The sequence below is a fragment of the Gopherus flavomarginatus genome, chromosome 1, assembly GCF_025201925.1.
Source record: "Gopherus flavomarginatus isolate rGopFla2 chromosome 1, rGopFla2.mat.asm, whole genome shotgun sequence".
Classification (NCBI taxonomy): domain Eukaryota; kingdom Metazoa; phylum Chordata; order Testudines; family Testudinidae; genus Gopherus; species Gopherus flavomarginatus.
Genome location: NC_066617.1, coordinates 322,654,814 through 322,678,138, shown reverse-complemented (window position 1 = coordinate 322,678,138; position 23,325 = coordinate 322,654,814). Strand labels below are relative to the sequence as shown.

General features: G+C 43.3%; 1 protein-coding gene across 6 annotated transcripts in view; it reads right to left on the bottom strand.

The window, feature by feature from the left end:
- Nucleotides 1-23,325, bottom strand: part of LOC127043287 (probable tRNA methyltransferase 9B) — a 69,869-nt gene that overhangs the window by 15,967 nt on the left and 30,577 nt on the right. For all 6 annotated transcript variants that reach the window (XM_050937271.1, XM_050937274.1, XM_050937272.1 and 3 more), the window contains 2 exons: nt 14,890-15,086; nt 10,721-10,894 (listed from right to left, as the gene is read on the bottom strand). In XM_050937271.1, coding sequence (XP_050793228.1) covers nt 10,721-10,894; nt 14,890-15,043 — 328 coding nt within the window. In that variant the 5' untranslated portion in view covers nt 15,044-15,086. The remainder of the gene's footprint in view (nt 1-10,720; nt 10,895-14,889; nt 15,087-23,325) is intronic.

The window sequence follows — 23,325 nt, the reverse complement described above, 5'->3', positions numbered from 1 at the left end:
AGAAGGGAAGTAGAGGGAAATAAAATCTATAGCTGTACCAGAAAGAGAGTATTAAGGGGAAATAACTGAAAGGAAATAAAATTGCTGATGAAGATAATTGATCACAAAGGTCTGTTAGATGAAAACAGATCCTGGAAGCAGGAAACAAGAAGCCCATTCACAAAGGATCTCAAGTATATGAACAGAGAGAATGACTGTTCTCAACATATATTGATGGAAAACAGTTCAAAGGTGCCTAAATGGAGAAGCGAGGGCCCACAAGGTGAAGAAACCCATTTGTGGATAAACGCAGTGAAAAAAGGTACAGCCACAGAACATCGAATCTAAGGAGCACTTCAAACCCAAGAGAAGCAAAAGAACAGGACAGTTGGATTTACAGCCAAAGAAAGGAAAAGCTGATTCTTCTCTGCAATGATCTCTCATTAATAATAATACATTTGGTACTAACTGCACAGCATGTACGTGTTCACAACAGTTAATGTGTTGGTAAGCTGTAGTAGTTTATTATTATAAGAGTAGTAGGAAGAGAGTCTGAGACATAAGCCCTTGTATCAGAGGCCTGGTACGAGGCAGGACCTGCTCACGGAATCTGGCAAGAACAGGGCTGATATTGCAGAAATACACATTCCTAAGAAGTGCAAAGTACCTGAGTACTCACGCTAACACATCCCGATATCAAGTGGTACCAGAACATCCTGATATCAAGAATGGTACAAAAACATTCCCTGAGGATAACAGGAACACACTGACCCCTCCTAGAAGATAAGGTCAGGAGGACAGTACCTAACTTGCTTTTATCAGGGTATAAAGATGCATCTCAGAGGTAGTATCTTCAGCCAGCCTAGGGGGCAGCTGAAAGTCCTGCCACTGAGGGAGCTGCGTCCATTGTCATGGGCATACATGTCTTAGTACCTTCATAGAGTCTGCCAGGTGCGATTACCGTGCTTTATCAACAATAAATCTGACTGGGTGCCTTCGTACCTTAACAGGTCTTTGGTCATTGGACGGTTCGCTCGAGGTCTGCTGTGCCAACTGTCTGCACAGAGCTGGGACAGCACATAGGGAGAAAACACACACACACACAAACACACACACACTCACACAGCCAGGGGCGGCTATAGGGATTTTGCCGCCCCAAGCACAGCAGGCAGGCTGCCTCCGGCGGTTTGCCTGCGGAGGGTCCGCTGGTCCCGCGGCTTCAGTGGGAGGTCCACCGAAGCTGCAGGACCAACGGATCCTCCGCAGGCAAGCCGCCAGAGGCAACCTGCCTGCCGCCCCCGCGGCTTGACGCCCTAAGCATGCACTTGGCGTGCTGGGGCCTGGAGCCACCCCTGCACAGAGCCAAATATCCAACCACATTAAGCAGTAAGTCTTTGGAAATATTCTATATTATTTATGTTCCTGGTACAAATTTTGGGGTTTTCCCTTATAAAGTTCAAAAAATTTAAAATCATCCCTTGTCTTGGTTTGCCTCTACCTCTCCTTACAGTTAGCATAACCTACTCCAGAGTCACATTTTCTCAAACAAAGCTGCTATCGATGTCAATGGGAGTTTTGCCCAAGTAAAGACTAGAGCTGTTTTAGTGCCTTATGCAGCAGGGCAGTGATTTTATTGAGTTATACCATGAAAATTCTGTGCTGTGGCTTCCTTAGAGCTTCTAGACTGACACTATGAACTTGAGAAGAAATCTTGTGAAGGTTGTTTAAACCTGAAAACTTTTTCCTTATTCCAAAGCCACAGTTGTGGTGTTCTGCGCAGTGAGCGATTGGAGGACAACCGTCATATTTACAAGTTGCTCAGTCAGTAACAAGCTGTCACTTAGCTTAATGACATGGAACAGATGGCCAAGCCCTAGTAACCAGGTAACAGATTGTTAAGTGCATGTGACTAAGATTTGAAACAAAGATATATTGTCAACATGACAGCAGTAATAAGACCCCCAATGACCAATTACAATCTAAAATGAATAATTAAATTGAAAAAAGCTTAACAGGCCACTGACAGTCCAATGGAAACATGGAAAAACACAAGACCTGATTCTGGGCTCACACTTCTTTTACAATGCTCTTACTTGTAACAGAATAGGGAACCTTAGAGATAGGGTTGTTCCTCATTGACGTAAGTTCCTAGAGGAAGGAGGAGGCAGCAATTCTAGTTAATATCATGGTCAAGCTTTCTAGGATGCACCAGGCAGAGCTGCCTGTGTAATATCCACTAGAAGTAAACTTACAGTTTGCTTCATAAATGCCTTACAACTTGCCTCTTTTCAAAGATTTGTCAGTGCCAGGGACACTAGAACGTACAAGTTCAACAGAGTTACAACCAGCTCTGAAGACAGGACCCCTACAATTCCAACACCATGAAATTTCAGATGTAAATAGCTAAAATCATGAAATTTATGATTTTTTTAAAATCCTATGACTATGAAATTGACCAAAATGGACTGTGAATTTGGTAGGGTCCTAGTTATACGGGTTTAAATCTGGCATTAGTTACTGGAGTTAGTTATGGATTTACACTAACGTAACTGGGATCAGAATCTTGCCCTTCAGGCAAGAATCCCCATGAAAGCCATAGGGAACACTGAAGGCATTAAAAGGACTATTGAAAGAAATAACATTTAACCTATATTATAATATACACAGTAATTTAAATAATTTTGCAGTTTTTAAACTGCCATTGCCACCTGGGCTGCAACGACAGCTGAGGTTTCTCCCTTGGAAGTCTTACAATCACCCAGCAGGGCAGCAGGTCTCTGTATGAGCACAAACACAAGCACATGAAACAAGAAGTGGCATGCTGCACTTTGTTTAGAACTTGCATGCCTTCTTCCTGGTTGTGAAGAGGCAGAGTGATGAAAGAATCCTGTTCTCTAAAGCTCACAAATACAGAATAGACAGCTAGAGCAAAGGAGAGAACACGATGTGCACACACAGCTAGCGGAGCTAATTTTAGGCCTTTCAACTTCAGTAGAGTGCTTTTAAAAATTCTTCATTGTGATAACATGTCAGAATGGAATTCCATTAATGCAGTACTTCTCGGCACAGATTTCTATATTGTAGTATTGACAACTAACACATTTTACAAGGGTTTTCTAGGCAACAGGTATTTGCAATGCGGATCTGAGAGAAGAATTTTGCCCTTTATAAAAGTGATCCCTTTTCTAAAAATTTTTTCCATACAGTGAAGTGTCATGGCTTGCAAGATAACATCCCCGATGAGTCACAACTGATACTCTTCTGATTTCACTGTCGAAGAGGGGCTAATTATTCTCATTTCACACATTCAGATCTTTCCACTTCTGCTAAGAGAGTGTTAAAACTTTCTCCAACTAAAAAAGCAGCATGGACAGAAGAGTCTTCCTAGTAACACTGGGCCAAGTCTTCAGCTGGTGCAAATTGGCATAGCTCCATTGATTTCAGTGAAGCTACGTAGACTTACACCAGTTCAGGATCTGGCCCTCTATGTTTAGTTTGCTGTACTGACAAAAACATGACATTAAACTGAAGTTATCTTTCAAATAATGGCATTAACTTTAAGGAAAGCCCTTTGCTATTCATTCCAGCAGCTTCTTTCCTCCTAGTGGGACAAGAGAACTGATCGGATAGCAAAAGTAATTTCTATTTATTACCAGATTAACAGCGTATCTGGCTGAGAGAGAGAGAGAAGCAGCATATGATGGCTTTGCCTTTACATACAAAGGAAAGAAATGGCATATCTTAATTAAAAGAAAAAGCTTGGTCTCACCACTGCCCCCATCTCAAGTAGTCCAGGAACTCAATACATAGGAGAGTTTAACAAGATTTCATCAAAATATATATCCATTGTATACCCACACCTTGAATACTGTGTGCTATTCTGGTCACCCCATCACAAAAAATATATATTAGAATTGGAAGAGGTACAGAGAAGGACAACAAAAATGATTAGAGGTACAGAACAGCTCCCCTATGAGGAGAGAGTAAAAAAATAGGGACTTTTCAGTTTGGAAAACAGATGACTGAGGTGGACTATGACAGAGGTCTATACAATCATGAATGGTGTGGAGAAAGCGAATGAAACTGTTATTTACTGCTTCACAAAAGACAAGAACCATGGGTCACTCAACAAAATTAAAAGGCAGCATGTTTAAAACTAACGTAAGGAAGTACTTCACATAATGCATAGTCAACCTGTGGAACTAATTGTCATGGGGTGCTGTAAAGGCCAAAAGTATAACTGGCTTCAAAAAAGGATTTGATAAGTTCATGGAGGGCAGATCCATCAATGGCTAATAGCCAATATGGTCAAGGATGCACCTCATGCTCTGGAAGTCCCTAGCCTCTGACTGCCAGAAGCTGGGAGTGGCCAATGGGATGGATCAATCAATGATTGCCTGTTCTGTTCACTCCCTCTGAAGCACCTGACATTGGCCACTGTCGGAAGACAAGATAACAGCTTAGATGGTTGTGACAGACTGTACCTCTATGTTCACCACTTTTACAAGACTATAATGGATTTTGTACAAAGTATGCCTTGTGAGGTATCATTTGAAAACTCAATGTGCTGAACATTGTTATCCTGGTAAAATATGAGTGGCAACCAGAGGTGAAAGTAAGCCGGTACAGAGGCCCAGTAAGAAACAGCAGTAGCTACCGGCAAGAAAATGGAGCATTCTCTCCCTCTCTGACCCTTCCTCCTGGCTCCAGCAATATTGAGGGTCCAGGGGCCTGGCTCCACGAATGTTCGGGGATGGGTCTCCCCTCTGGCCCCATCTGCTGCACCCCTGCGCCTCCCCTGAGTGTGCCCCAGCCCCCCTTTGCTGCCCTCATGTACCTCCTTGGGTCGCAGAGCAGAGCGTTTGTCTCTCCCCATCCCCTGCAGCTCCATGCTGCCTGCCTGCATTAACTGCCGCCACGAGTCCTAGTGAACCTCCTCCACAACTGCCAGGGCAGGCTGCCCTTCCCCATCGGACCCTTTCATGTTCCGGTGGGACCCTCTACCAGTAAAGCTGCCCCCCTGCCTTCAGTCACTGCTCTTGTCCCACGCTGGGCAGGGGGCAGCCCCAGTGAGGCTACGGTGAGGGGCAGCAGCAGGGGAGGAGGCGCACATGTGATGGCAGCCCCTCCCCCGGCATGGCACCCACCACAGGGAAGGCGTGGGGGATTCCTGGCCCTGAGAGGGGCCCTGGGAGCATGTGCAGTGACAGTGGGGGGGTGAGTGTGCTGCCGCAGGGGAGAAGAGGGTACCTACCCCAGAGTTCGCTGCTGCCAGCAGAGAGAGGGCTGAGCGGAATCCTTCTCTCTGGCTCCAGTCCCAGGGCAGCCTGCCTGCACCCCAAAATCATCCCCAGCCCTGCTCCACCCCAGAGCCCACACCCCCAGCCAGAGCCCTCATCTCCCCGCATCACAAACCTCTGTCCTAGCCCTGAGCCTCTCCAACACCCCAAACTCCTCATCTTCAGCCCCAGCCAGAGCCCTCATCCCCCTGCACCCTAACCCTCTGCCTCAGCCCTGAGTCCCCTCCCAAACCCCAAACCCCTCATCCCCAGCCACACCCCAAATCCACTCCCAGCCTCACCCCACATCCTTCACCCCTGCACCCCCTCCCTTCACACCCCCTCTTATCCCCAGCTCCCTCCCAGAACCTGCACCCCTCCTTCCACACTCCCTCCCATCCCCAAACTCCCTCCCAGAGACTGTACCCTGCACCCCTCCTGCACCCCAGTCCTCTGCCCCAGCCCAGGGCCTGCACCTCAGACCTCCTCCCCCACCCAAACTCCCTCCCAGAGCCTTGGGCAGGTGGGGGGTGGAGTTTGGGGGGGCAGAGTTTGGGCAGGGGCAGGTTCTGGGCACTACCAAAATTTCTACAAACCTGTCACCCCTGCCGCAAGTGCTGGTGCGCCATACCGGGGTGGACCGGCTTCCTGAGGCAGCAATTTAAAGGACTGGAGCCCAGGGCCCTTTAAATTGCCGCCAGAGCCCTGGAGTAGCGGCTGAGGGGCTCAGGTGGCGATTTAAAGGGCCCAGGGCTCCTGCTGCCGTTACCTCCCTGGGCCCTATAAAACGCTGGAGCCCCACTACTGCTACCCCAGGGCTCCGGGGACAATTTAAAGGGCCTGGGCCCTTTAAATAACCCCCGTAGCCTGCCGGAGCCCTGAGGTAGCGGCAGCAGTGCTCTGGTGGCTATTGAAAGGGTTCGGGGCTCCCACTGCCTCTACCACCCTGGGCCCTTTAAATAGCCACTGGAGCCCTGCTGCTGCTACCCCAGGGCTCCAGCAGCAGGAGATGATTTAAAGGGCCCTGGAGGGTGGCAGCAGCTGGAGCCCCAGGCCCTGCTGCTGGAGCCCTGGGGCTCCGTCAGAAATTTAAAGGACCTAGGGCTCTGCTGCGGTAGCAGCAGCTAGAGCCCCGGTCCTTTAAATTGCCCCCTTTAAATTGCCCCTGAACCCCAGGGCTCCCAGCCATCTCTGCAGCTGGAAGCTCAGGGGGTGATTTAAAGGGCTTGGGGCTCCCAGCTGCTGCTACCACAGCCCTAGCCCCACGCCCCTTAAATCCTGATTTAAAGGGCCTGGGGATTTAAAGGCTCCGCCTCTTCTGGTGGAGGCCACACCCTCCTCAGGACTCTGAAGTACCGGCAAGTCCTTTAAGTTACTTTCACCCCTGGTGGCAACGTTGTATGTAAAATAATAAGATTCTACTGTATGACTTTACTGAGACATGCTCCAAGTTTAGAAAAGCAGGCACAAAACAGTTCCTCAGAGACAATAAGCAAAACGACGCCTCTGCCAGGTCTGAGCATAATCAAATGGATTATCACCTGATGAAGCAGCCGTTCTTTGGCAGGAAGAAGGGTGTGAGCAAGAAATTTACTTGGCAAAGAGACCTGCTGTCACCTGAACCCCAGCTGGAGAGAATTCTCAAAGAACAGAAATGCCATAAAAGGAGAAGAGAGGACACAAAATTACCTCTCTTCCCTCATCTCTACTAAGGAGCATCATTAAACTGGGGGAGGGGTACTGGCCAACAGGATCCAGTCGGACAGCTATAAACATGTGATTAGAAAAAATCTTTGCTTTGAATTCACTTAGCTTGATAAGTTAGGCATTATTTTGCATTTTACCTTTTATTTCTTTGTAACCAATTGTGACTTCTATGCCTGATTACTTGTAATCACTTAAAATCTACATTTCTGAAGTTAAACTTGTTTTATTGTTTTATCTAAACCAGAGTGTATTTGGATTAAAGTGTTATCTGAAATGAAGTTTCCCAATGGGGGGGATGGATCAGCATTCACGTCCAACTCCCCATCAGTACCCATCTCAAGCCAGGGAAACTAATGAGCCAACCAGTAGACCAAATTCTGTGATGAATGAGGCATGTTGCACATACGCTAAGAAGATTTAAGATAACAATAGAAAATACTATGCACAAACCATGTTGAGATGACATACTTTATGAGCTTGTACTGCACAGAAGGAAGGAGATGAACAGTATAGGATGCACATTTCTGGGGACAAGTCTAGGACTAAGAATTTGCTGGTGTCACTCTGCAATATAATTCAGAAATGGCTAGCTGAAGCACTCTTGCAGTATAGCTGGGAGTAATTTACATGTTAGAGGCTGTGTGTGAGCAAGGCCAGAAGTGTTTGCTTTCACAGTGAAGCAGTGTAAAAGGCACCCCAGACTGGAGAACTGACAGGACACAGCTATTCAGCAGTCCAGATTGTACCCTGGGGTATATCACAATGGCCCAGTGTGGCCATTCTTATGTTCATAAAGAGCATGATCTCACTAGGATAGAGATAAAGCCATTTTGAAAGAGCTACAGATATGCCAAGTGGATTCAGACAGTATTAATTCCTTAACAGAAGAGGAGATAGTAGGATTGGTGCCCATGTGTCACTCAAGTCAATGGCTAACCTCTATATGATTTCAATGGGACAGGGTTGGCACTATGATGCATACAATCACAAAAAAACCCCATCAGTATATGTGACTGTGATAAAGGGGCTGGTTTTTGTCAGTGAGCGATATTTAAACTGGAGTAAAATTGTGTTATGAGTAAACTAAGAAAACGTACAGGATACCTTTCCAAATGCAGGCAAAGAGTTGTGGAAGATTTATCTGTTAGGAGTTAAGCATTTGAAAGGAATCTAGATCTATTTATGCTTATAAGTTTTGCTAGTGTAGCTTTACTGCAAAACCCTCCAAATGCAGATGCAGCTTGTACTGATCAAAAAGTGCTTTTTCTGGTATAGTTTATACCAGTTCCCTGAGCAAAATAAGCTATAGTGGCAAAAACACTTTTATGCCAGTCTACCTGCATCTACATTAGGGCTTTTATTGGCATAGAAATGTGGCCAAAAAATCATGAAGTTACTTCTAATCAACATTGCTATGCTGGCAAAAGTTTCTAGTCTAGTCTTGGCCTGAGCATTGCTGAAGGACCTTATTCCTGTTGCTAGACAATCTCCTGCAAATGTTTACCATCACCTCTGGTGTGTATCTGTCTTCAGAAGATTATGTGGGGACAAACAGGACTCAGATGGGGGGGGAGGGGCTGTCTGCAGGATTGCCAAAACCCATCGCTCACAATAAATAAATTGAGTCAGATCCAAAACCCATGAGACTGGCTTAGAAATCATGAGATTTAAGTAAGATGTCTGGAGTTCTTTTTATTTGTCTTTTGGTTTTTGATCCTTTAAAGTGCACATTTTTAAGCTTTTCTCAGCAACCATGTGGGCTAGAAGCTTCATTTAAAAAAAAAAAAAATTACGACCAGAAGCTGAGATTCTCACATAATCTATTACTCCAAGAACTTGTGCTTTGAAAAAAAAAAAACTTCAAATATCATGAGATGCATGATAAAAAAAATGAATCATGAGTTGGCAATATTATACGTTATCACATACGGTCACACTACCCCCACCAAGATGCCCTAGTGCATTAACAGCTGACTGATGCTGAACCTGAGTAAAACAGATTATACTAGCAGGCAGAGGAAAGCACTCAAAAGAGTTTGCAGCCATGAAGTCACCTGTTGATGAAGGTACGCAGCAACAATTGGTCAATTCAGTCTGTAGTCTAGGAGTACTCTTGGATAACTTGCCGATTCTAAGAGCTTACATAGCCGCACCTGCTTTCTACCATCTCAGTCTCATCTGGCAAACAATGACCTAGCCTCAGTTGTTCACACTTTTACCACAACTTCACCCAAAACCCTGTATAAGTGTACAAAGCCATCAGTGCCATCTCTCCAATGGGTTCCCTTATCATGTGCATCTTCCTGCATATAGAAACATACACTTCAGTTTGTAATTACCTGATCTGAATGTACAAATATGGGGTTTCCACATGTCCAAAAGATAAGGCTTCCACCTTCTCACAAACCAAAAAGCAAGATACCTCTACCCCTGCCTCCCTACCAAGCTGTGCCAGCAACCTTAAGAGTTCAACAACAAGAAAAAAAATGGCAAGTTTTGGGTCTCAAGCCTTCATTTGCTAGTAGTGTTACCTGGGGTTCTTTCAACTCAACGCTCTTGGTAACTTTTACTCTGCACGAGGAGGTGTCAGGAAATCAGGGGAGACGCACCCATCCGACTGATAGATGGCTGACAAACAGGACAACACAAGTGTTTTCACTTAAAGCTAAACTTTACTAGTCTCAAGCACTTACACACGTCCACAACAAGATTAGTAAAACACCCCCAACCCTTGTTAATTACCAAAGCTGAGTGTGGCTCTCAAGTGAAACTGCGGCAGGCTTCCGGTGGCCAAATCTTCCGTCTGCTGGTGGGGATCGCAAGATGTATCCAGAGGGAGAGTCCAAAGAGTCCAACTATCTCAAGCTTTTCCCTCTTATTTATACATTAGTAACAGAATGACATGTCCCTTAAAGAAAACTTGTTAAGCAAGCAGTTCCAATGGGCAAGCAAAAGGCTCCTTCTGATTATTGATTAACCATGTGTGGGTTTTTCCAGAGTCTGCAGCTTTGAGACCCCAACAGACATTTCTGAGGCACATCCTGCTCTTTTAAAATGCATGTATCAGCAACTTCAACACAATTCTTATCAGGAAGGACGTGGGGTCAAGCTGCCCTTGCTGTGGCACCCAAAACCCCCTCCCCTCCTGCCTTGGTCAAGCTGAGATTGCTGAATGGCCAATTTACAGCTTGCTGACTAGGCCGCCTTTAACAATAAGCCATAGTGGTTTTAGGCACTTTACTGGTTTGCCAAAGTCTCCCCGTACAGTAGAGTGACAGCACCTCTCACTACTGAGGTTGAATGAATGCTGGCCCTGCAACTCAGGGCCCAGTCTACTCCTTGCCACATAAATCTGTTTTACCAGAGACTCCTTTGCTGGCTCTTATGTGGCTTTTCATCATATTTTCCTGCAGGCAGGTGTTCATCATTTTACATTTGTACCACTGGGAAAAGCCCAAAAAGGCCTGGTCTATATTTGGGTTTTTGCAAATCACTGGTGTAGGCAGTGTGTGTACAAGTGTAACCTACCCTATCAAGTTACTAAAAACACAGCAAGCCCCCTTTTGCACTGGCAAAGTGGGGAGGGGTTTGCAGTGGTGTAACTAGATTGGTGCAAAATTTCCTTGGTCTACCCAAATCTTGTCTTGCCCTCTGCCAAAATACTTGGCAGAGATTGTGAAGCCAGCCTAGAAACTCCAAACATGATTATCCTTTGAAATTTTGGCCAACAGAAATTGCCAATGTACAAAACTTACCAGCAATGGATAAGACAGCATCAAAACACTCATTCCGATATGGCAGGCACAGACTATGACACACCATTACTTCATGGCCATCATTTCGTGCTGACTCCACCAAAGGGAAGCAGTAATCACAGCCCAGCTTATAGGTTTGAGAATTGATATGAAGGTATTTGCCATTTCCACAGCCTGAAGTAGCAAAATAAGGAGGAGAAAAGAGTATCATTCAGTTTCTGTATGTGAGAGAATGTACTCCTGACATGAGCAAAGAAATGTGCCAGGGTCTGACCTCAATAATTTGAAATTCTCTGCCCACTTAAAAAACAAACCAAAAAAAAACCAGGATGACATTATAGAGGAATTTATTGTGTCTTGAGATCATTTTAGCACAATGAGCACAGACTGTTCCTATCTGTCCAACAGTGGGCTCTTTGCTGTGTGACGTTAAGTGATGAGATGAGTTTGCTAAAGAGCATTTATCTTGGCTTTCTCATGGGACACAGAATCAATAATATTTATGTTAATGACGCTATTGCACTTCTGCTTGTAAGAGACCAAAAATACTATATTAAAGCATCATATGGGAGCAGTATAGCTCTGACTTATTCCTGTGTATTCAAACAGACAAATTAGAAGGCTAAGTAATTAAATCACTATTAGACCAAGCTGTTAAACCCATTGTTTTCTTGCTATAATGCTGCTAATTGTTGTTGCCATGACAACTGGAACTCTCTGTCGGTTAGCTCTCTGCAGTTTCCTCTTCATAACTATATGCTTCTGACATGGAGATGTACAGCCTTCCCATACTACAAAAATTCTGTGTTGAAATAATGTAACAAAACTTTAGACTAGAAATATTTTACTGCTAGCATTTTCATCTCAGGTATCCGAATCCTTATACTATTAAGTCTGACAGTTTGAAAAACTGTTTACATTTTGAAAATCTAAAAAGTTACCAAATGTGATTTCTCACCTCTTGCTTGAATGACTGTCATTGAAATCATAGATTAAATTAAGAAAAGGGAGTGACGTGCATTGTGTTAATATAATAGCCTTTCACTTCTTGAGACTTCAGTTCAAATCCTCTATGTCACAGGCAAAATTCAGTTTGATGGTTCATAATGCATATGTATTTGTTCACGTGAAAGGAGTGAGGCCTATTTTATAGTGCCCTCCTCCGACCAAACCAGGCTTTTTTCTTGCTGAGTCAGCTCACTCCCGAAATTAATTCTGTGTGAGCTCTCTCGAGGAATCCAAGGACGCAGTTTCCTGCAGAATTAGTTGAGTTTAAGTGTTCTTAACAAACCAATTAAAAAAAAAAAAAAAAGCCTTGCAGCCTCTTCCTTCAAAAAGTCTGTGGAGACCAAATAGTCCTTTCTCCCTGTCTGTCCTGCACACCAGAAACTTCAACAATCCAGATTTCCCAGCTCTTACCAAGGAGGCTCAGCAAAAAAAGGACTGCACAGTATCTCCCGTCTGTCCATGTGGTTCCTGGAGCAATTCCTCTGTGCAGTAGCTCCCATAGCAGTCCACTGAGGGAACAGCCCTTGGTCCCTCAGCTTTCTGGAGGTTGTTGCAATCCCCTTTTCCATTTCCTTCTGCCCTCTTTTTCCAAGAGTCAGTTAATTAAGTTCCAACTCTTTCTCAGGTGCAGCAGGTGGGGCTAATAAGCCAGCGAGCCACAGGCCTCTGGCCCCAGAGGAATAGTATCCCTTATGTTTTCACGGTTCACCATACACTAAAAAACACTATGAAATTAATCCCAACCATTCATGAAAACACCCAGAAAGAAAAGAGACATGTAGAGCAGAAAGCCCAGTGTGCGCACACAGAGCAATGTAGGGAAGTCTGTGTAACATCAGACATTACACATTTGGCCCAAGCCATTGTTATTGATACTTCACTTTCATCAACACTTGAAAGAAAAAAGAAAGAGGCTGTAGAGATGACTTTAGCAAACTGAAAAAGGAATAGAGAAACTATTTATTTTTAGTTTGAATCCAGCACAGGTCAGTAGCAGTCATGAGCTGGCCATATCAGATTTCTGTTTGGTGGTCAATGTGAAATCCTTCCATGGTCTGTTCAGTTTCTAATGGGGAGGTGTCCATATCACTATTAGCATCCTTGTAGACAATGTTACTTCTTAAAGAATGAAGGAGAACAGTGGCAAAACTACCAGCTGGCCAGCACCTGTTGTCCCTGGAGGCATGGAAGCACACTGGCATGGTAGTACAGGGAAACTTGCCCTGGGATGGTCCATGCTTTAACTTTAGAAAAATAGAAAACTTCAAATTTCAGAGTTATTTATCCTATATATTAAACTTTCCATATCTACTAACATCATCTTAAAATAAAAAGGGAAAATTATTTGCAACATAATTCAGCTATTTGGTCCTTTCATACTTTCCTTTAATAGTAGTGACAGGACATTCACCTCCCAAGTGTCTCCTAATGGCTGGGTGTGATACTGCAAGCCTTTCTGGCCTCTAGTGCCTTCAGTAGGGTGTCAGTCTTTCTTTCTCTCTTCTTCTTCTTCTTCTTCTTCTTCTTCTTCTTCAGAGACTCAGCTCTCCAGCCAACTCACACAGGTCCATTATAGAAGGAGGAAGAGCAGACAGCAGGAAGCAAATCTGATAGGCAGCCAGGCTAACTCACATGGTCAAACTCCAGCCAACTCACACAAGTCAAATGGATGAACCCGTTTTGGGGTAGCAAAGAGTTCAACACATTCCTGCCTTCAGCAGTGTCTTCAGCCCCATCTCTGGGCCCTTTAAATCCCGCCCTGCCTTTGGGATTCTAAGCCTTGTCCCATTCTTGGGGCTTAGATCACTTCACCAGTGGGAGAACCAGGGCTCACCCACTGTTCCGAATCCCAACCCAGAGACACTATCAACAGCAGTTGCCTCCAGTTCGCTGCTGCTAACCTGAGCCTTTTCCCACATAGCCCCTTTTCCTTCACTCTTACCTAACGGCTGAAGTTCTCAGACCTTCTTCCTTCTTACCAAATCATCAGCATTTTGGGCTGTATAAGTAGGAGCATTGCCAGCACATGGAGGGACGTGATCATTCCCCTCTATTCGGCATGAGTGAGGCCTCATCTGGAGTACTGTGTCCAGTTTTGGGCCCCACACTACAAGGATATGGAAAAATTGGAAAGAGTCCAGCAGAGGGCAACAAAAGGACTTATGAGGAGAGGCTGAGGGAACTGGGATTATTTAGTCTGCAGAAGAGAAGAATGAGGTGGGATTTGATAGCTGCTTTCAACTACCTGTAAGAGGGTTCCAAAGCAGATGGATCTAGACTGTTCTCAGTGGTACCAGATGACAGAACAAGGAGTAATGATCTCAAGTTGCAGTGGTGGGAGGTCTAGGTTGGATATTAGGAAAAACCTTTTCACTCAGAGTGGTGAAGCACTGGAATGGTTTACCCTAGGGAGGTGGTGGAATCTCCTTCCTTAGAGGTTTTTAAGGTCAGGCTTGACAAAGTCCTGGCTGAGATGATTTAGTTGGGATTGGTCCTTCTTTGAAGACCTCCTGAGGTCCCTTTCCAACCCTATTATATGATTCTATTAAATGCAAATGCCACCAGAACCCATCTTCTGGCACTCTCTCTCAAGCTCCTGTGACCAGGAAGAAGCACCCTTCCTTGCTCTTCTGGACCTACTGACCTGCTCAGGCCCTGCAGCATCTTTTAGCTGAGCCTGTTGGGCTCAGATTGGCTGCTTCTCTGCAGCCTCTCTAGGCAGGTATGGAGGACTCATCTTCACTGCTCTTTTCTTGGGGCAGGGTATGGTAAGACCATGAGCCATTGAGCAAGCGGCCTCAAAGGCCTGGTACACTCTGTCACAAATAGGTAATGGGAAAAGTTGCACAGACACGTCTTGTATGTATCTATGGGTGGCTCTGGAAGCAGGGCCATTATAGAAGAAAGAGGGAGAGCAGGCAGCAGGAGGCAAATTTGATAGGCAGCCAGGCTATGATTAAAAGAGTACCTACCAACTCCAAAACACTCATTTTGCAGATAAGCACTCATTTCAAACCTGCAGCCTAAGGCAAGGTGACCTTGACCATCCCCAAAAGTACTGCTTAATACAGAGAAGAGGCATCCCTGGCTTTGATCATTATCAACACTCAAAAAATTAATTATTTTTTTTAAAAGTTGTCATACTCAGGGATAAAACTTACCAATATCAGCAATCAGGCTCCCCGGTTCCTGATCTGAAAGGAACTGTTGTACCTTTGGCCAAGCCTTGTAGCGTGCATCATGGAAGTGAGGAGCAATTTTCTCATACACACTATGGACATGGTCCTTCTCCAACTGGCTTGCCTCCTTCTCCATCACAAAAAGGCTACACTAACTCATCGAGCACAGTGCAATACTCCTAAAGAAGCAGAAAGGAGACACAACAAAAAGTCATCTCTGAAACCTGTGTGGTCTCGTTTTCCAAAATACAGCCATAAAATTTAAGTAGTGTGACAGGATCAGGTCAGATGGCTACAGAAGAGTGTTAGAAGGCAGATCTATTAGCCCCAGATTAAGTAGATCCCTTTTCTCTGGGTAAGGTAACAGGGGTAGTTCCAGAACAAGCAGGAACATGCTATAACCAATTAAGGCAGGCAGGCTAATTAGGACACCTGGCGCCAATTAAGAAGAAACTGCTAGAATCAATTAGGACAGGCTGGCTAATCAGGGCACCTGAGTTTAAAAAGAACCTCACCTTCAGTTTGTAGTATGCATGCAAGGAGCTGGGAGCAAGAAGCACTAGGAGCTGAGAGTGGGAAGGTGAATTGCTGGAGGATTGAATACAAGCATTATCAGACACCAAGAGAAAGGTCCTGTGGTGAAGATAAAGAAGGTGTTGGGAGGAGGCCATAGGGAAGTAGTCCAGAGAGTTGTCGTTGTTGCGCAGTTGTTCCAGGCACTCTAAACCTCTGGAACCCAGAGCGGAGGGTGGGCCTGGGTTCCTCCAAACTCCTGATTAGACAGGAGGAATTGACCTGGACTGTGGGTTCTACCAGAGAGGAAGGTCGCTGGGCTGTTCCCTGACCCATGTGGTGAATTTCTGAAGCGAACAAATCTGCCAATAAGCGCAGGACCCACCAAGATAGAGGAGGAACTTTGTCACAGTAGTATTATGCAATTAGTTTAGAATCTCTACTTGGGATGAGTTACCATCAAAAACAAAGAGAAACAATTGGGATTTTTAAGACAAAAAGCATTGTTTAATCTGTGTTGCTTTCCCATGTTATACAACATTGTATGATATAAATAAGTGTTTAGCATGCAAGACCTGTCCTCATGACTAAGACTTGCTAATTTTGTGTCCAATTCAACAACACTTACTCACATTTCTGCTGGGGGAATTCTGCATAAAGTTTTTTTTTAAAAAAACTAAATATTTACAATTCTGCAAAATTCTGCATACTTTGTCAAAATAACACAATATAATCAAACTAGTTTCAATTATTTCAGTAATTTATTTCATAATAGTTGTCAGCAAGTATGTATGTAACAATTCGGACAACAAAAAAGATTCAGGAATTTTTTTTTTTTAACAAATAGATTCCTTACTAGGCATATATTAATACAGAACTCTGAATAATAATTCATTTAACTACAGTACAGAACTGTATTTCCTGCATCTCTCAGAAGCAGTGCAAAGGCTTGTGTGGAGTCAGCGGTAACAGAGAAGCTGAGGGAGAGGGAAGTCATTGCTGGGAAGGAGCCTGGGTATGAACTTGAAGGGTTGTTGGGTATGGGTGGGAAAAGTATGGAACAGGGCTTTTTAGGGGGTGGGGAGGGATTGCTAAGGAGCACCCCCATGCAGACCCTGGCTGACTCCTAGCCTCTCCCATTCAGTCAGGCACATCTGCCCCTGTCACCATGTGTCTCTGTGACCCTACTCAGTCATCCACTTTCTCCCTGTAGCTCTGCACACACACCCCACCCATGTGACCCTGCACCTCCACTCCCATTCAGTCACTACCCCAGTCTGTCCTCCCCCACTAGCTCTTATGAGCCCCTAACTCCCCAGCAGCGCCACGCTGTTTCCCCATAAACTCTGTCTCCTGACCTTGCCCAACAGGCACTGTGAAGAAGGTAGGCTCTTTCTCTTGCCTATGATAGCTGGGGCTTGCCAAGAACTGCTGCTCTGCTCTAGTGCTACCGCACCCTTTGGTGAGCAAAAGGTGAAACTGCAGCAGCTTTTCAGCAGAAGCTATTTTCTGCAAAAAGATATTTAAAATATGCACAGCACATGAAATGTGCATGTGCACAGTGGCACACAATTCCCTCAGGAGTATCACATTGTGTAAATAATATTTTATACTGGGTAGTCCTGTTAATTTCAAGGTCAGAAACAGTGGCAAAATCAGGGCCATCACCACTATGAAAATCCTTTAATAACATCATTGCTGAACTATGATCCCTGCATGCTGATGGAAGTCATTACAACTACCACAGGAGACACCCAGAGCCAATTCTAGCACACTAAGCACTTCTGAGCCACAGCTATCCATCCTTTTGTCCCCTTTAGCTTGGATTACTATGCCTTGACCTAGAACAGTGGTTCTCAACCAGGGGTCCCTAATGAGTGTTATAACCACCAAGGTTGTAAAGCAGAGACACCCAGATACCTTTTACTGAGTGTCTCTGTAAGATAAGCTCCAACCAGTGTCTTTATGTTGACTATCTGCATAAACAGAGAAGGTCACAACTAAGTTATCATTTGGGCATGAAAGTTAAAATGTAAAAACAAAAACAAAAACACAACTTGGGCAGGAAGGACACAAGTGCCAGTATGTAATTGGCTAAAATTTTTATTTAGGAGTGTGGGATAATGTCATAGGTTCAGTAAAATTGAAGGAGGTAGCTAGTTTTACCTATATAATGTAAGTGAAAAACAATGCTATTTGGGAATCATTTCCGGACTGCAGTGCAACATCAAGCTGCTGGAACTCTGACCCCACAACTGTGATGTGCGGATGCATCGCCATGAACCCCCAGATGAGTGGACCCTGACTGGCCAACAGATGAAATTTATCTGTATAAAGGGAGCGGTGAGCATAAGATATTTGCTTGGTATATACATTCTGTGTGTGTTGATAATAAATAAATGTTTAGAGCATAACTGTGTAAGGCTCCTTCCAAGGAAAAGGTTCCACAGACCCATAGAGGCATGAGTCCTGAGGGAAAGGGTGGGTACTTATATTGACCAGGTTTCTTCCTGAGCTCCGTGGGTAAGGATAGGTGCCTTACACCCTGAGCCCTCAGTACGGTATAGGCAAGGTGCCCTAAATGGAGTGAATAACATCCTATTCAACATATTCATAAGTGATCTGGAAAAAGGGATAAACAGCGAGAAGGCAAAGTTTGCAGATGATAGAAAATTACTCAAGATAGTCAAGTCCAAAGCAGACTGCGAAGAGTTACAAAGGGATCTCACAAAACTGGGTGACTGGGCAACAAAATGGCAGATAAAATTCAATGTTGATAAATGCAAAGCAATGCACACTGGAAAACATGATCCCAACCATACATATAAAACGATGAGGTCTAAATTAGCTGTTACCACTCAAGAAAGATCTTGGAGTTATTGTGGATAGTTCTCTGAAAACAGCTGCTCAATGTGCAGTGGAAGTCCAAAAAGCTAACAATCCTAGGAATCATTAGGAAAGGGATAGATAAGAAGACAGTAAATAACATAATGTCACTATATAAAGCCATGGTACTCCACAATTTGAATACTGCATGCAGTTCTCGTCACCCCATCTCAAAAAAAGATATATTAGAGTTGGGAAAGGTACAGAGAAGGGCAAGAAAAATGATTAAGGGTATGGAACAGTTTCCATATCACGAAAAACTGAAAAGAATAGGTTTCAGAGTGGTAGCCATAGTCTGTATCAGCAAAAACAACAAGGAAGAACTAGGACTGTTCATCTTTAAAAGAAAGACACAACTAAAAAGGGGACACGATAAAGGTCTAGACAATCATGAATGGTGTGGGGAAAAAGTTAATAGGGAAACGTTATTTACCCCTTCACATAACACAAGAAGTCACCAATGAAATAGGCAGCAGGTTTAAAAACAAACAAAAGTACTTGTTCACAATGCACAGTCAACCGGTGGAACTCGTTGCCAGGGGATGTTATGAAGGACAAAAGTACAACCTGGTTAAAAAAAAGAACTAGATGATTTTATGGAGGACAGGGTCATTAATGGCCATTAGCCAAGATGGTCAAGGATGCAACATATGCTCTAGGTGTCCCTACACCTCCAATTGCCAGATGCTGGGATGGACCACTCAGTAGTGCCCTGTTCTTAAACATCTGGCATTGGCCACTGTTGGAAGACAGGATACTGGGCTAGATGGATTATTGGTGTGACCTAGTATGGTTATTCTTGTGTTCCCAAGAAAACGTCTTAAAGAATAGAAGGGAGGTGGCGAGCTTGTTTCTCATCCTGGACGACCACTGTTCGGTTTTGGTTTTTTTTTGTTTTTTAATGTAAGTGATGGTGTCTACATAATGCAATGACGACTACCTTAGAAATGTACATACAAAGAAAAAGAGAAATAGTAATGACTCTTAGTTGTCTTGTTTTAGTCCTTCTTCCGCAGCAATGTGTTCCTCTCTGGCTGTTACAGAGGCTTAAGGTCACCATTCTTCAAACACATATACAGGTGCTTAACTCTGCCAGTATGAGTAATCTCGCCAAATGTGAATTCAATGGGATTATTCATAGGCCTAAAATTAATCACATGCATTAGTGTATGCAAGGAGCTTTGGAGGGGAAGGGTTTTTTTAATTACTATTATTACTCTTCATCATAACCAAACTGCTGTAGGAGCTTGGGAGGGGAGGGGAGGAGTGGGAATGCCTTCAGAAAAATGCAGGCTGAAATAGTTGAAATGCTCTGCTGTTGGTAATTTCAAGAGGAAGATCATGTACTATCAAATATATTGAGGAGAGAGAGAGAGAAATAAAAAGGGAAACTGTTCTTTGAAGAACCTGAAACATCATTTCAAAGGTTTGCTATCGGTTTATTACACAAGAGGAAATAACTTGTAGGCTGATATCAGTCGAAGGGAGTGGTGGAAAGCCATTGTTTATGTTATGATTTAAAAAAAGGAGTTTAAGTTTTCAAGTCTGCACCTGCTAAGCACACCTTCCTTTCAAAGGATGAACATCCTAAAACTTGCTTCCTATTTGAGACACATTAAAAATAAATATAAAATAATGCAAGAAAATAGGTACATGACAGGTAAAAGTGAGACACAAAGACTTACTTTAGATGTTTAAAGAAAAAAAAAAGACAAACTTCAATGGCAAAATAATTTAACAAGTATTCCATGTAAAAATGCCCTCTTCTCTGGAATAAAAAAAGGAAAATTAGAGGAAAATGTAATAGGAGTTAGGAGTACTTACCAGCTGGAAGAAAGAAAGCAGCAGCATCTATTTAGAGAATAGCCAGTTTAGGACTGTAGCTGCTTGTCTCTGCCAAATGTAAAGGCCCAATCCAGAAAGTCATTCTTAGAATAAAGTTCCTATACATGGAGAACCAGTAGGAACTTAAGCAATCACTAAGGAAGAGACTGCTTCTGTGATGTACATATTATGTAATATCATAATTATATTTGGACTGTATGCTGGTTCATAAGTAGGGCTTTGGGGAATGTAAATACTTTTAGTAAACAAACTATTACCTTTATACAAAATAAAATATGCTCTTCTAAAGGAGTGGGTGAAAAGTAAAATTAAGAGGCACACAGCACCAGTTCAGAATGATCATTTGTTACAATCTTTAGCTAAATTTGGCACAATCTGATTGAAAATGAGATTAAATTTGTGCTTATCAAACATCTTAAGATTCATTATAAGCTGCTATCTTCAAAGTGATTGTTTATTTCTTTCTTATGTATGTTTTATGAAACCTACGACAGTCCTCATGAGATGAAAGCCCCCACAAAGCCTGAGTGACATCACTTTGTCTGGGGAACTATGACAGAAACACCAATCCACTCAGCTATAATGCAGTCCTGTCCCATCTCCAGTGTGGGCAGGTCATGGTTGGGCTTCTGGATCTAGAGGAGAATTTGTTCCTCTGTGATGCAATTTCTATTTTTCTGAGAGTTCCTGAAAAATTTGTAAATAAAGGCTGGATTTTTTTCTTTTCAATCTTAAGAAATAATTCTCCACTTTGGGTAGAAGTCAATGATGTCAATTTGACTCAGCTAACCTATGACTTAATCTGGGCTGTAAAGGCTGGAGTTGTTAGTGTAAGGGAGCTTCCTTTTGATACAGGGCATCTTTTAGAGAAACAGCTTCCAAATTTTATAAAATGCCAATTCTTACTTGCCCCAGAGCTACCTGTTAGGTCTCTCTGCCCCCTCCACATTATACAATGATTAGTTAATTGAAATTTTTATCACTATTTGAATGCTTGTGGTTACAGAGAGAGTTCCAGGAGTGAATGTTGTCAAGGATTGTGCAAATCTTGCGCAAGATCCTAACCTGCAGCTCAAGACCACTTAGTACAACTCAGAATGGGAAGGTGCAAAGGTAGCCAAAAGCAGGGGTAGTCAATAGGCGGACTGTGGGCCAAAGCTGGGGCAGATGCTTTTGAATCACCCTGAAATGTTTTTATTTACTTATTATTATTTTATAATTATTTTCTCTGGAGTCTGGACCTTGACTATACCTTGACCAAAAAATATGGATCTTGGCAAAAAACAGACTAGCCCAAAGCCACCATTAAACTCTACCTCCCATCCTAGGGCTACTCTGCACTGGTCCATCCCTCCTCCAAGACAAGCTTGGAACAGTCTGCAGAATCTTAGGAGACCTGGCTGCCTAAGGTCTCAACAAACCATTCTAGCAACAGGACACAGAGATGCCTTCCCACCTCTGCTGACTGTAGAGAGGTGGCATAAGAGCAGCTGCTAGTCAGCTACATAGGGGAAATTTCCAGCAGCAAGTGAATTTGTTTTTAGGGTAGCTTTGTACCAGCAGAGTGGTGCAATGCTGGCCTAATGCAGCTAAAAAGACAGCCAAACATCTCTCTGACAGCCAATTTACTACTTTGTGAGAGAAAGTGACAATTTTTTTTGCTCTCTATTAAACAGGTATTATTACCGAGAGGATTTTTAGGATTGTTTAATTATTCTTCTTATCTGGTAACTGTACCATCAATGTTCTTGTCTTAAAAATGATAAAATAAGCATAAAAATATCATTGTACAAAGATGACTGGATTTTTTTTATTTTTTTTTAAAGGCGCATCATGTGTCTGGTACTAAGCAAATGGTCAGGTTTTGCTTCTTCTTCCAACAGAAAGGGGGCTGGGCTGGTGGCAGATCCTCAAAATCTGGTACCAACCTTGGTTGTTCACTCCTTGGGTCAGCAGGCACTGGGACTGATGCAAGGCCACCCAAACTCAGCCTCTTTGGGAATGAGTATTAACACATCTCTCCCCCTAGTGATTCCAATGCAGGAACAGTTTCCTTCCAAATAAGTTTCATATATTCAGAGCCTGAAAGATTTGAGGTTTGTATGTGTATGTGGTTTGTCACCTCTGCAAACAATGCTAATGTGGTTGGTATACATGGGCTTCTGTTTTGGGGGGTTTATTAATTTCATTTTTTGCAATTTGAGTTTTATGTAGATATCCAAAAATTGGGGCATTTTGGGGGGCTCCCTTTGTATATATTGTAAGGAGTAATTTCTATGTAATATTCTCTAGTGTACTTTAACATTGTACTGTTTCAAACAGCATTATGTTAAAGTGTACTACGGAACCAATAGTGCCCACCAGCAGGATCTATACAGTCCAATTAATGTGCAGTGCATTTGTGCACTTTAGAAATCAAATCCCATAGTCCTCATTACTGCTCTGTGTACACAAGCCCTTAGGTACAAGTATCCATTTCTGGTGTGCCCCCCCCTCCCAGGTTTATTGTATGAACGGCAATTTTATTTTCATTTGTATCAGGGATGTTTACGGGTGTTTAATGGTTAAAACTTAAAACGGAAGCTCTGATTTTATTTAACTACAATTATGACAAAAAAAGGATGTCCTGCCCAATTCATTTGTCATCTAAAGAGAATTTTTATAAAACACATAATGGCAGCCACCACTGGTAATCAACAAACATACATAATCATTCATTGCCTGCCTGATCCAGACATATATCCAGCAGAGGGACTTGTATAATTCAACTTCACTGTGAGACACTGCAACAAATCTTAGTGTTTCCGAGAAAGCTGATGCTATTCTGGACATATAGATCATAACAAGAGCAGACAAAAAACAAACCAACCCCCAAACAGGCAGAGAAACTGTAACAGTCTTTCAAACCATTCTCCAAATCCCTCTTCAGTACATCTATGCAGAGTGCATGGTAGAAACATGTCAAAGTGCCAAATAGTCAGTACAATGCCACATTTTGAGTCTGTAGGACAGCTAAATAAGAGTATTAATACCAAATAAATGGACATAAAAATGAATACCCAGATTATAGCAGACTCTGACATTGCCTGATAGCAGCATGCCAACTGGCCTGTAAATTTTAAACAAGGCAACTAGTGCAGAGTCTTGGGGGCACCATCATTCACCTAAATAAGA